A 16,923-nucleotide genomic window follows, 5' to 3' on the forward strand; every position below is an offset into this window, starting at 1 on the left:
AAAATGGAAGCATTGTAAATGTCCATCAATATACCAGTTGCTTAAACTATGTCATGTCTTCTCAGTGGCATGTGACATAATGCCCATGAAGAATATAGCAAACTGGAAAGTGTTTCTAGAATTCAAAGAGCAGGATATTAAATTATTTTCGTTTTAATATTTATTTATTTAATTTTTGGCTGCATCGGGTCTTAGTTGCGGCACGCGGGATCTTGGTTGGGATCTTCGTTGAGGTGCGCAGGCTCTCTAGGTGTGGCCCGTGTGCTCAGTAGTTGCCACGCACGGGCTTACTTAGCCCACGGCGTGTGGGATCTTAGTTCCCCGACCAGGGATCACGTCCCCTGCATTGGAAGGTGGATTCTTAACCACTGGACCACCAGGGAAGTCCCAAATTATTTTCATTTTATTTCACAACCAAAAAAGTTCTGAAAGGAAACAAAATGTTAATATTAGTAGGAGGTAAAGAAAATCATAAGCAATTTATTCTCTTTGCTATATTTTGTGCAGTGACTTTTATGATAAGAAACATCTGTGTCTTATACACAAATAAAGGAAAGCAGATAGAAGCTTAAGAAGAAAAAACATCTTGCTTAAAAGGAGAGTCAGGAACTTCCCTGGCAGTCCAGTGGTTAAGACTCTGGGCTTCCCCTGCAGGGGCCACGTGTTCAATCCCTGGTCGGCGAACTAAGATCCCGCATGCCGCCTGGTGTGGCCAATAAATAAATAAATAATTTTAATTTAAAAATTTAAAAATTAAAAAAATAAAAGAGAGTCAGAGTAGTCCCTGGCAGGTGACAGGCGGAGAGGCAAACCTCTCCAGGTCACAGCCCCCTGCTTCCCGGAAGTGCCCAGGGCCCAGCTCTGCAGCCTGGGCAGTAGTAGGAGGGCCCGGGGCTACTGGCATCAGACTGAGCTCTCTCTTTCCCACATCCCCACTCCTTGCCCAACCCCAACCCGTTTCAGATACCATCCTAAAGACAGGAGCCCTGTGGGAAAGGTGAGTACTGATAAGAAGGGGCTGGTCCTCCTGGGGGAGGAGGGATGGTCTCTGGGAAGGTGCCAGGATGGGGAGCGGGTGGGACACTGGAGCAACCCCTTCTCTCACAGGCCAAAACCACACCCAGACCTAAAAAGCCAGGATTCAAGAAATGAGGAGCCAGGAGTGGCCTGGCCGCAGTGACCGAGGGAGGGCCCGTGAGACCACCGTGCTGAGTCTGAATGTGATGGACGTGTTGGGAGCGACACAAGAGCTCCTCACCCCAACTCTCGGTTGCAGCAGGACCTGGAGGGAAAAGCCCCGACCTCAGACCCACAATAAAGTTTGCTTTGCTAGGACCTTGTTGCAGCTGTCTCTCCCTTCCCCAGGAGCTGTCCTTGCCGGCTGCAGTGAGCCCGTGATCCCGGCAGAGGGCAGCCGTGTGCCAGCACACCCTGGCCTGCCTGCCAGCCAGCCAGCCAGCCGTGTTCGGCTCTTTATCTCCCTCTCCCCACCGGACCCCCACCCCCGGCAGCCCCCATCCCCATCCCCAGCTTTGGGGGACGGACCAAGTGTCTCAGCCCCTTTCCCAGCTTCGACCTTCAGCCCTCAGGCCTGAGGGAGGGAGCTAGAGCTGGGGTGGGTCTTCCTGCGTCCACACTCCCTTCTGGCAGGGCCTGGCTCTCCAGATACAGAACTGAAGGGTGACAGCTGCCCGCCGCCCCTACCAGGAAGGGACCAGCCTGAAAGTCTGCATCTCAAGGGCCGGGCCTAGTCCTGCTGTCCCAGGCTTGCGTCCTGTTAGGGGTGAGCTGCTCACAGGGACGTCACTGGTGTGATCTATGTCAGGCAGGAGCCCAGAGGCCTGTACCTTCAAGGACACCTCCCAAGTGGGGAGACTGGCAGGCTTCCTGGAGGCTATAAAGTATCTCTTCCAGGAGGTGGGCAGGTGAACACTTTCAACTCCTGGGCTAGCGTTCCCCAAGGGCAGCAGTCAGAGCCATAGGAACAGGGTTCAGTAAATTGCCGGGGTGAGGCCAAGAGAATTGGAAGGGGGGTGAATGACCCATCGTGTGGCTCTGGCCTTCTGCCCCCTCCCAGCCTGCAGAGCCACTTTGAAGCTGGGTTCACCCACGGTGACATGCAGGTGGCCGCCCCCCTCGGGGTCTACTTGCAGGGCCTCTGCTGGGCTTCTCCCTGCCCCTAACCAGCACCCACACTGGCCAGGCCTGAAGTGGGCCAGTGGGGAACTGGCCCTGCCCTCTCTCCCCAGGACCCCCAGATATGGGTCCCAGAAAGTTGGAGGTCTCTGAACACCTGCATGGGAAGGGCAGCAGGCAGGCTTGAGTCTTCCCCATTCAGCTTCTCTTGACACCAGAAGAGGCAGAGGAGGGCAGGGCTGGCATTCTTGCTTCTGCTTTCTACACCCCACAAGGCAGACGTGGGCTTTGTCCCACCCTCTAACAAAGGAGAACATGCTACTGACCTCAGTCACCCAGAGTGACAAGGGACATCAGGTCTGGTTCCAGGTAAGCAGCTGGCATTGACCATGGCTTCATGCCACCGCAATACAGGGTAGGCAAGACAAATTCCTCCCTTCAAGTCACCTACAGTCTAGTGGAAACACAGGAGCCAACAATATAATTTCAATTACTATCCAGCGCTTTGGAGGAAGTAAAACAGGCTAATTTCCAGGGTGGGGAAGTGCTGGTGGGTTTTTTTGGGGGGGGGGGTGGGGGTTTAGCCACGACATATGGCTTGTGGGATCTTAGGTCCCCAGTCAGGGATCAAACCCACACCCCCAGCAGTGGAAGTGCAGAGTCCTAACCACTGGACCACCAGGGAAGTCCCGGGAAGTACTGTTTAGTTGGATCTGAGAAGGTCCCTCAGAGGAGACGATTGACAAGAAGGGAGTGGGGGCTACATGTGGAGCTGGCAGAAGGACATTCCTAGGAGCAGGAACAGAGGGTGCAAAGGGCCTGAGGCAGAACAGGCACGGAGGTTTGGACAGAAAGAAGGCTGATGTGATTGCAGTGATAACGCTGTGAGCTGGGCGCTGCTCTAAGTGCCTTCCATGGATTCACAACTTTAATCCTCACAACCATGCCTAGAGGTGGGTGTTATTAGCCCCATTTCTCAGATGTGGAAAGTGAGGCACAGAGAGGTTAAACAACTTGCCCCCCAAGGGTCACACAGCCAGGATTCACACCCACGTAGTCTGGCGCCAGGGCCCTGTTTTTAACCGCTCTGTGGGTGAGAGGGGGACATGGAAGTTTGAGGGTGCCAGGAAGCCTCAAACTGAGAGTGGGAGTTAGAATTGAGTCCACGGTATAACTGGAGCCCAGGAAGGTCAGCTCCGGAGCCAAGTTATAGCAAAGCCTGTGTTGTCGCAGGTACTTCTCCGCTCCGCCAGCCCCAGGCAAGCGCCCCTGTTCTCTGGCTCCGCTGCAGGACTGCACAGAAGGGCACTCAACAGCTAGACGTCTGACAATTTGATTTCCACGTGCCGGCAGGCGGTGGGGATCAGATAGCAAAGATGGTGGGGGGTCTGTCTGCATTGCTACAGTGCTCTTTGCCCTTCACCCTTCCCCAGCCCTAGCCCTTCTGTTTGTCAACAGGAAAAGGGTGGGCTGGGGTCAAAGCAGGTGGTGACAAGTGGCCAGCGTGCAGGTGGACTCTGGGTCTGCACAAGCTGGGCTGCGAGGAGCAGGCGTGAGACGCCCCCTTTGGGGGGGTGTTGAACTTGGCACTATGGGATGGGATTAACCACCACGGCCTTGGCTACTCCTCACCCCCCTTATCACCTCCTGCCACCCGCCCAATAAATGGTAATGAACCCTACCCTTCTCCCCCCACCGCCCCCCTCCCCCGCTCCCAGGTCCCTCTGGTGAGGGGAGAAAGTCAAAGTTTAGGTAAACTGAGGCTGGACCACGTAAAAGGGTCTCTGCCCCTCTCCCTCGTTCTTGTGGCACTTGACGCTTTTCAGGAAGTGTCCTTCCTCTCAGTTGACAAGATGACAATTTTGGCAGCATCAGTAGTGGCCATTTCCTTTTTATAAATTAGGAAGCTGAGACCAGAGAGGTGAAGGGACTTGCCACAGGTCACATAGCCTGTAAGGGCCGGGGTCAGGGAATGGGGATAAAATTCAGAGTCTGGGACTGGAACACTCCCCACTTGGGGCCCACCACCGGCCTTCCCATGGGGGTAAAGGAGCAAACGGAGCCAGAAAGCCAGGCCTGCAGGTGCAGAATGGGAAGGGACGAAGAGCAGAAAGGCTACCCAGCTGTGCCCCAGAGCCCCCTGGCACCAGCCCCCTGTCTGAGCCCCAAGGCCAAGCTTGACTGTGGGCATCTGTTACCATGGAGACCCAGGCTGGGCTGGGGGCTGGCCAGTGACAGCAGGCCCTTCCCCCACTGATAGGAACCAGGTTCTCCGGCTCAGAGACCTTGGGCCCAGATGGAACTCCCCACACCTGCCTCTCCTCACTGCCTTCCGTCCCCCAGCTGACCCCTCCACCCCTGAACCCCAGGCCTGAGCTGCCTCCTCCACGCCTCTCCGCTCTTACCTGTGACTCCTGGGGATTGAGGTCCGGAGGAGATAGCTTTTAATACCCTACCAGGGAGCTAGGAGCTGGTGAGCATGTGGGCATGAGGACAAGGTCTTCCCAGAGAACAGAGACAGAACCAGCACCGATCACAGTGGAGAGGCAGATTCCAGATGTTTCCATGGAAGAGGGAGAGTTTAAATGGGGCCCCAAACGGTGGTGCAAACGTGGAAAACGGAAACGATCAGGAGGATCATTGGTACCTTGTTCCAACTATGCTGCTAACCAGCTGTGAGACCCTCTCTGGACCTCACTGGCGAATGAGGAGGCTGGACCAGATGAAGAAACTCTAAGATTCCCTTCCAGTTTTGACATTCTTTCCAACTGATTCCAACCCGGGACACCCCTAGTTACAAAGGTCGGGGCCGGAGCTGACACTGCATTCCCCAGGCCAGCTCAGGCTCAACTCACCCTTGAGCCCCCAGCGGGGCACCTGGGGCGGAGCTGGGAGCCAAGTGTGGAGCTTGACCGGCTGGCTGGAGGTGTCCCTGCTTGTCGGTGGGTGGGGAGGGGTGGCAGACAACTTTGTGGATTGATCTAGCTCAGGAAGGTGAGAAGGAGGCCTGGAGGTGAGAGTTTCACCCTCCCACTCATCTCTTTAGGTAAATAAATCCACAGCCAGCATTTCCCCTTCTCTTCCCATCCTGGAGGCACTGAGACCTCCAGGGAGCCCAGAGCTGAGGTGTGAGCTTCTCTCAGAGATTCCCCCCTAAGCACTAGCCCCCTTCCACAGTCACCATCAGCCACCTTCTGCGGGGAAGGAACCGTGCAGAGTCCCTGGTCATCAGCTTCCAGGACCAGGAACATTGGGACATCATGGGTGGGCGCTATGCTGGGCCCGGGAGGCACGGGCACAGTAGAAGGAATCTGTGTGGGAGAGAAAGAGCATGGACTTTGGAAACTTGGCTACGCCATTCACTAGCTGGGTGATCCTGTGCCTCAGTTTCCTCCTCTGCAGAATGGGGCGATATCTGGTGTGGTACAGAGCAGTGTGGGACCGGAGGTTAGAAAAAGAGGCCGCTGGTCACTTCATCCCAGACCGCTGCTGAGAGGGCGCAGGGAGGAGCCCTGGGCTCCTCCCAGCTCCTGGAGGTTCTAGGGATGGCTGCTGTCGTGGGGGGATGACAAGTGAGGCCCAGAACATATACCTTTGACTTCTGCCTCAGTGCGGCCATCTCACTGGGTCCTCCAACATCCCGAGGCACTACTGTGCCCATCTCTCAGAGGAACCTGCCAAGGCCCAGAGGAAAGCGGCTGGTGCCAATGCACCCGCTCTCCTCGATGCCATGGGGTCCTTCTACAGCCCCACCTGCACCTGCCTCCCTACCCCTGGTCCCCAAGCTGTGGCACCGTTTGCTGCCCGTGTCGGGACAGCCTTAACCCCTCCTTCCCGGTGGCCGGGACAGCAGACGGGGGAGCAAGGGATGACAGAGGCAGTGGAAGCTCCGCTGCCAGCCGAGCCCACCTCCTGCCCCCTGGAGGGAGGCTCCTCCTTTAAAGGCTGCTGCTGGGAATTTCCACCCCCAGACCCAGACCCAGCGACCCCAGGCCTGGAATGATACCTGCAGCTCACCCCTGGGGAGGTGGGGCAGGAGAAGCTTGCCCTGAGAAGGGAGGAGGGGCCCTGCCGTCAGGGTCCGTGAGGGTCAGTAAGAACGCAGGAGCCAGCCTCTGGGTCTAGAAGCCTCCAGCAGCTCCATCCTCTGCGCTGGGGTAGCCCAGAGAGAGGCTGACAGCACCACCCCCCCGACCCCCGCCAGCAGCTGCTTTGCAGTCTCACTGGCCAGGAAGGTGGACTCCTCACACCTCAGTCTCCCAATTACGCCCTCCTCCCCCCTCACCCTCCTCCCTTCTCTCCTCTCTCCTCCTCCTCCTCCCCTCTCTCTCCTCTCCCCACTGAAAACCTGTGGCTTGGAGAGACCTTGGCTTCTCTGGGACTCTGCCCCCAGGGACTGCCCACATCTGCTCCTGACTTTGGGGGCAGGAGGGCAACGGCCCCAAGAAATCTCTCCGGCGATGGGAGCCGCCCGCCTGCTGCCCAACCTCACGCTGTAAGTGCACTACCTCTCGGACCGCCGTCTTGTTGCCATTTCCAGCCTCGTGGGCAGACCCAATCTTCCTGGGACTCGCACACGGACCGCGTGGGGCAGGGGTGGGTGCCTGGTGCGCCCCGGGGACTGGCTGCTGGCACCCACACCCGGCCCGCCTCGTCTCCCACACAGGTGCCTGCAGCTGCTGATTCTCTGCTGTCAAACTCAGGTAGGCGGGCGCCCCCCACTAGCTCTTCCCCGTTTCTCCCACCCTACCGATGGGGGCGGTCAGTCTCCTTTCGGTGGACAGAGGCAGATCCTGGCCTCTCCCTGGGTCCAAAAGACTCTGAGGTTTGTGGGGGGGGGGGCGTGGGATGGGGTAGGAGAAGGGGCTACAGCAGGTTGGGGGATTGATGGAAGTTTTTATTACAGCCCTCCTTCTGACACCCCTCCCGTGTTGCCCTGGGGTCTCTTCTGCTCCCTCCATCCCTCCACACTGTGTTCCCCCCAAGGCTAAGCGCATGGGGCAGCCAAGCCTGAGGGATGGAGCCCGGGAGTGGTCGGAAGAGGGCGGAGGTGATGGCTCAGGTGAGGCTTGTACTTGCAAGTACCTGAAAGGACAGGTTTCCACGCAAAACCGCCTGTGTGTTCCACTCATCACCCCACTCCCACCAACACGGAGGTCCTGTGGGTCGCGGTCCTGGGTGATCGCGTGGGCAGTCAGAATGCCCAGCCAGGGTGGGCGACTCCTTACCTACAGGGCAATGAGGTCAAGCCCGAAGAGGTTTGTATGGGATGAGATTCAGGGTTTGCTTCTCCACACCCCCCACCCCAAGTCAGCGCCCGCCCCCCCGCCCCAGCCTCAGCCCCCTATGTGAGGCTCGGTCCCTTTTTGTGATCCTCCATAAAAGTGCAGCTATTAAAATGCACTGGTCCAGAACCGCTCTGGGGAGAGATCCCTTGGCTTTCCCAGGCCAGAGGCCCGCTTCTCTTCATATCCAGTGGGGACTTTTTTTGAAGGTAAATGCCTTTTCTCTGGGAGAGGGAAAGGGGCTGCCTTTGAAGCAGTGGGGGGGTGGGAGAGAGAGGGAGAGACAACCCCCCCTTTCCTTCCCCCTTTTGCTCTAGCCCCCGTTCCAGGCCTTTTGCTTCACACATCCACGGAGAGCAAGAAGAAAGCCCCCAGCCTGGCCGGGAGGGGTCTGGGGGTGGGCCCAACCTGTTCTGGAGGGGGAATTAGCACAATGGTGCGGCTGGCCGGCGTTTATGGCCTGGCTGAGGCCCCATTCAGGACCCGGGGAAGGTGGCAAAGCTGTCCTTTCCCCCTTGAAGTGCCCCCTCGCCCCCCTCGGAGGGGGGGCCAGCAGGCCGGACCGCAGCCATGCTTGAGGGGCCGTCTGACAAGCAGCTGTCTGCGGCAGTGGAAGGGGAGGTCCCCCTGCAGCGGGAACATGAAAGGGACAGGCAAGGTCCCGCGGGGAGAGCGACTTGTGGGCTGTGGGCTGGGGGGGGGCGTGGGACTGCTTTTGTGCAGGGCTTGAAGGGGGACGAGTAGAGGAGGGGGCTTCGGGGGGGCCTTCTCTGCTCCCGACCTGGAACAGACAGCCAGAAGGAGGCTGCCCGCCAAGAGGGGCGGAGGGCCTGAACCTGGGCCAGGAGGCTCGGGGGGCTGGGGACAGGCCGGACCCCACCCCCTGGCAGGGAGGCAGGTCCCCCACCCAAAATGCTGGCCTCAGGTTTTCCTAGGGCAGGATGCGGGGTGGGCAGACCCTGCCCTCATAGGCTGGGAATCCTGGCTGTGGATGAGCTGGGGTCGGACCTGGGCAGTGACACCTGGGAAGGGTTAACCCTAAGCAGGTTCCGCTGACAGCCTGGAGCTGCTCCCTCACCTCCCCCCTCCTCAAAGCTGATACTTCCCACCCCTCCCTCCAGGAGAGAGAGGCCCCTCACAGATGCTGGTCTGGGTCTAGCTCTGTCCAGATGGTTGCGATTGGGCCTGGGATGAAGGCGGACTTAGGGATTTGGGGCAGGGAAAGGCTGTCCCAGCACAGGCCAGCAGGATCCAGGTGGAGAGAGAAACTTTTTAGTGCTAGAGCTGAGGCTGTCACCAGCAGCTGGGAAACGTCATCCCGGTTTGCACCTTGCTGGAGAGAGAGGGCAGGAAGTGGTCTGTTTCTCTCCTACTCAGCATTGCAGATGGGTAAGGAGACACCAGGCCCGGAGAAGGTACTCGTCCTGGCTTTGTACCGTGTGCGGGTGGAAACGTCCCCTCTCCACTCTCCGGGAAGCAGTGGGCGGTGGCATCACCCCCGACTGGCCACGAGCCTGTTACACTGTGGCACATGCAGGTGGCCTCACAGGGCAGCCACTGGGCCACCACTGAGGGCACCTCTCACCACCGCCTCCACCGCCCTCCGCTAAGGAGGCGCCTCACCCCTAGAGGGGGAGGAGCGTTGGAAGTGGCACTGGCTTCTCTGAGGGCCCTGAGCACCCAGGGGGAGCGGAAGGGGAGACGGGCGTGAGCTCAGGAGTCCTTCATTAGTGCTCTAAAGAAATGCTTCCAGGGGCTCTGCAGGAGCCTACAAAGAAGGGTCTTAGAGCCCCCAAAAAGGTCTCCAGCGACTCTAACAGACCAGCTGCTGTGTGTGCACATGTGTGTGTGCGTGAGTGTGCACACATGTGTGTGTGTGCATGTGCTGGGCGTGGGCTCCTTCGAGGCCAGTGCGGAGGACTGGGGAGACATCTGGTCACCCTGGCTAACAGAGCCAAGCCCCTGGAGTTTTGGCGAGGAGACAAGCTCCCGTCCTAGAGGCAGGACAGGCGGCTGTCACTAATCAGCTGTGCGGCCCTGTGCACTTCCTCCCTAGACCATGGGGATTAGATACCAGCAGCCTGAATGTTCCTTCCAGCTCCCAGAGTCGTGATTCCAGAGCTGTATCACCAAGTATCCCCTGAGCTGGGCAGCTACCACTCCTGTGCTCCAGGGCAGACGAGGAGCCGAGTCACGATGACTGGCTCACACACTGGCCTGGGAAGGTCATGGCCAGATGCCCCCTGCACCTCTACTTCTCAGGGCAAATGACCTGCCCCACCACACTCGCCTCCGCACCCCTCCCCCGGATGGACCTGCGGTGGTGTCACCCAAAGCAAATTGACACTATTTTTCCCTTGGTAACCGCAAAGGGGGAGAATCACCCGTCTCCTAATTTTAACCAGTACGTGAGGGACCAGGGTGCTATGACCGACCAGCTGAGCCGGCGGCAGATCCGCGAGTACCAGCTCTACAGCCGGACCAGCGGCAAGCACGTGCAGGTCACTGGGCGTCGCATCTCCGCCACCGCTGAGGACGGCAACAAGTTTGGTGAGGCCCAGCCCTCACCGGAGGTCACCCACACCCCTGCCCAGCCTTGCTTGGTCCATCCCCAGACGGGTCAGGGTGGAGGCTGCAGGGGGAGAGCAGGGAGAAGCCTCTAGGAGGAGAGGCCCCGAGGGCCCCCCACCCGAATTCAGAGGGCAGGCTGGTAGGGGTTCCCTGACACCCCCGGGCCAGCAGCCCCGAGGGACAGAGGTCTTTCTCCCCCGCCCCCCCCCACAGCCAAGCTCATAGTGGAGACAGACACCTTCGGAAGCCGGGTGCGCATCAAGGGAGCTGAGAGCGAGAAATACATCTGTATGAACAAGAAGGGCAAGCTCATCGGGAAGGTGAGGCCTGGAGGGCAGGGAGTAATGAACGAATCCGTCTTCCCGGGGTCGGGGCATGCAGGGCCCCAACAGCATCCCACCGCCCTCTGCTGGACCCCACCCAGGGCTCTGACTTCTCCTGCTCTCACCCCACCACTCAGCCTCTCTCTGGTCTCTCCAGTCCCTGTGGGTCTAGAAGCCCTCTGAGGACGCTGGCTGATCCATAAGAATCCTTGGCTCTGATGTATGAGGCGCTTTCCCAGCATCAATGAGTAAGAATTTTAGCACCTACATCATGTCACAGCCTCTGTGTTGAGGGCTAAGGCCTGATCAGGGTTGAGAGGCCAGAAGCCACGCCCCCTCAGGTCAGTGGGGTCCCCGGGCTCCAAGTAACAAGATTCGTGCTAACTGCCTACTAGTGTAACCACTAGTTACACTCTCTATAATGGTGGGTCCAGAGTTGCTGTGCAGGGAGAATTCCATTTCCTTTGGCATCAGCCAATCCTGGCTTCTGATTCTGGCCGTTTTCAAATATTTGCTTATTTTTGTCAAGCCTCAGGCTTCTCATCTGTAAAATGGGCACGGTGTCAAGATTATCTATAGAGCCAGATGGGTGGCTGCCTGGCTCTTTACACAGTTGGTGTTCTACAAACGTTTTAACCTTCTTTCCATCAGACTGTCGCGTCCCTCCCCTCCACCCAGCAACACCATTCACGCAGACCAAGGAACGTTCTCGTATATACGAGTGCCCACTGGGTATGCACTGAACTGCACAGTTACCTTGATCTTTATGAAACAGCTGGGTAAACTGAGGCTCAGCCTGGCTAAATACCTTGCTCAAGGTGTACAACTTCCAAATGACAAGGCTGTATTTAAGTTCAGATCTGACTCCAACAAAGCTTGTTCCTTACCCCCACCTTTGCCTCTCCAACAAGGGTGCCCACCTCACCGGGCAGGAATTCTTGGGCTCACAGCCCCTGTCGCTCCCTCCTCAGTCCTAAAACATAGGTCCATAAGGCAGACTAGCCAGGCAGGGTAAGCGGACAAACTCCCCTTCCTTCCCCTGCAGCCCAGCGGAAAGAGCAAAGACTGCGTGTTCACAGAGATCGTGCTGGAGAACAACTACACAGCGTTCCAGAACGCCCGGCACGAGGGCTGGTTCATGGCCTTCACGCGGCAGGGCCGGCCCCGCCAGGCCTCCCGCAGCCGCCAGAACCAGCGAGAGGCTCACTTCATCAAGCGCCTCTACCAGGGCCAGCTGCCCTTCCCCAACCACGCCGAGAGGCAGAAGCAGTTCGAGTTTGTGGGCTCAGCCCCCACCCGCCGGACCAAGCGCACTCGGAGGCCACAGCCCCTGACATAGTCAGGAACCCCCCCGGTTCACTCACGGGCCTTCCCATCCCCTTCCCTTCCTAATTCAAAGACTGGGCTGGGGTGGAGGCAGGGGAGCCAGAGCCCCCAAGGAGGATGCTGAGGACCACCGAGCATCAGAGCCCCTCCGCCCCCCCCCCCGGAAAGGCACAGGACTGCCACTAACCAGGGCTGGCTCCTCAGGGCCCCACCCTGGCGTGGCCCCTGGGGGCGGGGCAGGCCCTCCAGAAGGGGAAGGTAGAATAACCCGAGGTCAGCCTCCCCAGAACCGAGTGGGCAAAGTCAGCGGATTCAAGGCTCTGCAGACACGGTCTGGAGGTGGCTCTCCTCGAATTCTGCTCCCCCTGTCTCCCTCAGTCTGCCCCCCAGCCTCCAAATTCCTCCTGGCCAGACTGTAGGAAGGGACTTTTGTTTTGGTTTCAGGAAGAAAAAGAGGGAGAAAAAAAAAAAAAAAGAGGGCTGGCCATTCTTCACATTCCACTACCCAGGCCTGCACCCTCTCCCACAACTCCCAGCCCCAGAATAAAACCATTTTCCTGCAAACGGGTTATCTGAAGCGGGGGTGGGGAACAACTGCAAAGCTGAACTAGGGACAAACTTGCTCCTCCGAGAGAAGAGGAGGCCGGCGCGCAGGCCCGGGGGTGGCGTGGCAGGTGGAGGCCAGGCCGGGCCCCGCACGTCCCCGCAGGGGAAGGGGACAAGGGGGCAGGAGCAGCGTTAAGGGATGGCCCGGCAGGCCCCGCAGGCCCCGCACCTCCGCCCCGCGGGAGGCTGGCGGCCCGGGGCGCGCCCCTCCTCCGCGGGCTCAGGTTTCCTGGCTGGAACCGCACGTCCCGTGCTACCTGCTGGGGCGCAGAAACCCCAATCCTGGGGCCGGTCCGAGCCTCCGGGGCCGGGGTCGCTGGCCGGGCGGCCGCGGGCGCTGCAGCGTCCTTGCCGGGAGACAGATTACTTTTTTCCGGTGAGGAGGTCGGGTGGGGGAGGAGGCGCGGACGGGCGGAAGCGGAGGGAGGGCGAGACCGCGTACAGCGCGCCCAGGTTCCCGCGGGGGGCGGGGCGGGGGCCACACCTGGGGGGACAACGCGATTAGAAGCGGCGGCCCGGGGCGTGGGGGCGGGCAGGGGGGAGGGGCAATCCTCTTCCCTCCCCCTCCCCCTCCCCGCCCAGAGCTCCTCCGGGGGGCTTTCCGGACGGTTCCAGGTGTGCATTTGGGGAGTGGAACTAAGAGGCCATAAAACCCGCCTCTTTCCTCCTTTGCCACGGCTTTTAATCTTGTCCACTGGGGAGGCCCTTCCTAGCAGCGCCCCACCTCTGCTCTTCACGGGGAACACCTCACTGAGCCCGCTCTTCTGCGGACGGACCCCCAGCCTCAGTTTCCCCTCCCTCCTCTTTCTGGGAAAATGTTGGGGAGGGGGATTTTGGAGAGAGAAGAAAGAGGATGAACGACATCTCTTCTCCCCACCTCTCCCAACAGTGGCCTAAAAATGAGGAAAGAATGGGAAGCTGGAGGGGGGGGGGGGACTGGTTTAGTCAAAAGGGGAGGCGAGTGGCTCGTAGTCCAAGTTGGGGGGCGAGAGGGCGGTCACTCACCTCTCCCTGGGTGAGGACCGGAGCCAAGGCTGACACCCCCAACTCGAGGCAATTTAGACAGCGGCAGCCAAGAGGGAGGTCCCCAGGCCCCAGGCCATTCTCCCTACAGCTTGTCATAATCACTTTTCACCAGGTTGCTTTTTCCTCTCCCCCCCAATCACAAAGAGTCTTAATCCTGGCGAAGACTGCGGGAAACGTGTTGGGGGTCGTTTTCGGGGGAGGGTGGGGGAGTGTAGGGAGGGTGGTCTGGAGCCACAGCTGATAACTGGCGAGTTCAATGGGATTTTCCACGCAGGGGCAACGCCCAGCAATTACCTGAGGACAAAGGGTCGGGGCCCCCAGGTGTGGAGGACTGGACTTGGGGGGCTGGGAAGGAGGTGTGCCGGGGAGGGGGAGTTCTTACAAGCCCTCTGATTTCCGCAGGAATTTGAGACATTCTTTAAAGCTCTGGACAACCTACCCCCAGCCGGGCGCTCAGGCCCACCCCCGCCACCACCACCGGCTCGGGTTAGAGACAGCTTCAAAGGTGGATGGGGCCCTTTGTCTCGCCTCCCCTTTCTTCTCTGCCTTTCTCCGGCCCCTCCCTCCCTCTCTTTGACCTCCCCAGCACAGACAGGCCTCTGGGGGCCGGCTCCAGAAAGCCCTCACTGTTTCCTTTCTTGCTTTTTGAGGTGAGACCTGGCAGGGAGGGACAGAGAACAGGGAAGGGTGAGAGAGGAAGGCCGCTCTGGAGGCCTGTGCCATCTCAGCCGGGGCCCTTGCCCCACCCCCAGCCCGAGCCCGGCAGCTCTGACGCCCGCTTGGGTCCCCTGCTCGGCCCTCTGAGCCATCTCACCCCAGCTGTTGGTGCTTCCAGGCTCCGTACCCGGGGTGCCTCTTCATGCTCTGGGGAAGTCTCTTCAGCTCATTCCGTCCTACCTGGTGGTGATTTCGAAAATGCTAAAAGGAAGAAGGCAAAGGAATCCGTCTCTAATAATGGGATGGGGGGGGCGGGATTTAAAGTGTCTGTGTGTGTGGCAGGAAGGAAGCTTCCGGTGGACGTCTGATGGTTACAGCAACCCTGGTTGCTTCTGGGCGCCCTAAAGCTCCAAACAGATGTGCGGGTAGGGATGGACACAGTGCAGGAAGACTTAGGGTGAGCTGAACACATCCGTTTCAGGGCGGGTGTGACAGGTGGAGGGCGGCGGCGGCAGCAGCGTGCCTCAAATCCTATGCCTGTTTAGGATTACCAAGAACTCTGGCTAAGAATAGCCTACATATAGGTCCTGCCTTCTCTGTCCTGTCCTCCAAACGGCCAGATGAGGCACAGGGGAGCCGAAGCAGAAAGTCGGGGTGGTGGCAGGGGATGGGAATCCATTCACATTTTCGCCCTCGTCACGTCTCTCTATTCAACCCTGTCCCTCAGACTCCGCTGGCTGTGACTTCCCAGTCACCCAGCCTCAGCCTCACAGCCCTGGACAGCTGCGAGGACCACCTGTCCTTGAAGCTCTTTCCTCCCTCACCTGCCCTAGGCGGTCCTTTCTTCCTTCTCTCCGGCTCACGGTCTCTTCTCTTTCCTGGCCCCTCTTCACAGAAACGTGCCCCGAGATCTCTGTCACTCTTCCCTCTCCCTGAGCAAACCAGCATGTCAGCTGTCACCCCCTTTCACACGACTGCTTTCTCCTCCAAACTCTGGAACCCTGCACCATGGCCGGACCTCACTGGGATCTGTCTCAGTGAATGCAGTAGCTCTCTCAGCAGTCTTTCTCCCTCCTGACATACACACACACCACCCCCCAGCACATCACATAGTTTGTTCAGCTCACCTTACCTTACCACAGCTCTGCCCGAGTCACGCCATCACTGACAGACTCAGCATGGCTTTCAAACCCCTGCCCAGTCCTGCCAAGGCCCCCCGCTAGCCCTGTCCCTCCAGCTCCCCTCTAGAACGCTGGCAAAACTGCAACCCTTGCAGTCCAACAGACACTCTGGGCCCATCTTTTTTTTTTTTTTTCTGACCACACCACGCGGCTTGTGGGATCTTAGTTCCCCAACCAGGGATCAAACCCCTGCCCTCTGCAGTGGAAGCGCGGAGTCCTAACCACTGGACCACCAGGGAATTCCTGCTGGGCCCATCTTTGCTTATGAGTTTCCCACTGCCTTGCATGCCCTTCTCCAGAATGCTGGCACGTCCAGACCACAGCCATGTCTTTGGCTCTACAGACGCCCCTCACTCTCCCAGGGGCAGTGGCCGTCTCTGCTGCCCCCAGCCCCTCCGGCCATTGATTTGCCCTGGCCTTAAGGCACATATCACAGCTCGTCCAGAACTGTACTTATCTATGCTCGTGTCATGGTTCCGCTGGACAGCAAAGGCCTCAGATGTAGAACTAGTCAGTCTTTGCGTCCCCCATAGTACCCAGCACAGTACGTTACACAGAATAAGTATTTCTTGAGGAAATGAACCAACTGAAGACCCAGCAAGAGGTCGTTGGCCATTGGCCCAGCACCCTGTGGTCCCTGAAGGTAGAGGTAGGATGAGAAGCCAGACATCCTTAGGAGGACTTGGGCAGGAGGGGTCCTAAGCAGTTAATCCAAATATTTGTGTATTCCCTACAATCTGTGACCATGTGCTAGCCCTTCAGTTAATAAAAAAGATGGACAAGATAGTGTGTCATCCCCTGTCAAGCTCTCAAGACACTTGAAATTTAATTGGGGGGGATCAACCCATAAAAAAGGCAGTTCTTTTGAGGACTTTTGGAAATCTGTCTCTTACCCCTAAGATAGCAAAGCAGCATTTGGTACATCCCCAAAGAGTGAAAGGGGAGGAAATAAGGACACTGCTGTGTACTGAGCTCTAGAGATGTGTCAGGCAGCGTGTAAGGTGTGCTCACATGGCGCCCTCATTCTGCGGGGTGAGATTGTTCCCATGTTGTGTGTGGGCAGGCTCAGGTGCAGAGACGTTAACTCATCCAAGATCACAGTCCAGATTCTCGCCTGTCTCTTTTTTTTTTTTTTTTTTTTTTTGGCTGCACTGGGTCTTCGTTGCTGTGCGCGGGCTTTCTCTCTCTAGTTGCAGTGAGCAGGGGCTACTCTTCGTTGCGGTGCGCACGCAGGCTTCTCATTGCGGTGGCTTCTCTTGTTGCGGAGCATGTCCTCTAGACCCTCGGGCTTCAGTAGTTGTGGCACGCGGGCTCCGTAGTTGTGGCTCGCGGGCTCTAGAGCGCAGGCTCAGCAGTCGTGGCGCACGGGCTTAGTTGCTCCGCGGCATGTGGGGTCTTCCTGGACCAGGGCTCCAACCCGTGTCCCCTGCATTGGCAGGCAGATTCTCAACCACTGCGCCACCAGGGAAGCCCTCTCGCCTGTCTTTAACACCTCGAGTGGGATGTTCTCCACTCCTCAGCCAGGCACGGTGGGTTCTGGGATGTACGTGGGGCAGGGGCACTGGGAAGGGCTGGGGTTTGCTTGACCTTGAAGATAGGAGCAGGATTTCCGTCAGCGAAGAAGACCCACCAGGGGGCGATATTGAGAGTGAAAACAGCATGGGAAGAAGGGCTTCAAGGCAGGAAAATGTGAGGTCTGTTGTGGGAGTGGGAGGGTGAGCAGTCGATCGGCTTGGCTAGCACTGAAAGTTTGCAGCCAGAAGTGGCAGGAAAGGATGGGGCCACATTATGGAGAGCTGGGTCTCTGCTGTG

At 58.6% G+C, this 16,923-nt stretch overlaps 1 protein-coding gene and 1 long non-coding RNA gene across 3 annotated transcripts; one reads left to right on the forward strand and one right to left on the reverse strand.

Moving 5' to 3' along the window:
• Positions 1-156: 156 nt before the first annotated feature.
• Positions 157-12,589, reverse strand: LOC137770405 (uncharacterized). Its single transcript, XR_011075175.1, has 4 exons — positions 12,505-12,589; positions 5,328-5,447; positions 2,463-2,590; positions 157-425 (listed from the first exon to the last, which is right to left on the reverse strand). It is a non-coding gene; the product is annotated as an uncharacterized lncRNA (long non-coding RNA).
• On the forward strand, positions 6,597-11,654 carry FGF17 (fibroblast growth factor 17). 2 transcript variants are annotated; one of them, XM_068553095.1, is made up of 5 exons: positions 6,597-6,631; positions 6,803-6,839; positions 9,794-9,971; positions 10,206-10,312; positions 11,361-11,654. In XM_068553095.1, the coding sequence occupies exons 1-5, from the start codon at positions 6,597-6,599 to the stop codon at positions 11,652-11,654; spliced, it is 651 nt and encodes a 216-aa protein (XP_068409196.1). The 2 variants fall into 2 exon arrangements, with proteins under 2 accessions (XP_068409196.1, XP_068409197.1); XM_068553096.1 differs by having other exon boundaries at positions 9,827-9,971.
• Positions 12,590-16,923: the final 4,334 nt, after the last annotated feature.

The sequence above is a fragment of the Eschrichtius robustus genome, chromosome 10 (assembly GCF_028021215.1).
Source record: "Eschrichtius robustus isolate mEscRob2 chromosome 10, mEscRob2.pri, whole genome shotgun sequence".
Lineage (NCBI taxonomy): Eukaryota > Metazoa > Chordata > Mammalia > Artiodactyla > Eschrichtiidae > Eschrichtius > Eschrichtius robustus.

Coding starts and splice junctions, on each gene's coding strand:
- FGF17 (XM_068553095.1), top strand. CDS start 6,597: ATGGGAGCCGCCCGCCTGCTGCCCAACCTCACGCT. Junction 6,840..9,793: donor TTCTCTGCTGTCAAACTCAG/GTAGGCGGGCGC, acceptor GTAACCGCAAAG/GGGGAGAATCACCCGTCTCC. Junction 9,972..10,205: donor TGAGGACGGCAACAAGTTTG/GTGAGGCCCAGC, acceptor CCCCCCCCACAG/CCAAGCTCATAGTGGAGACA.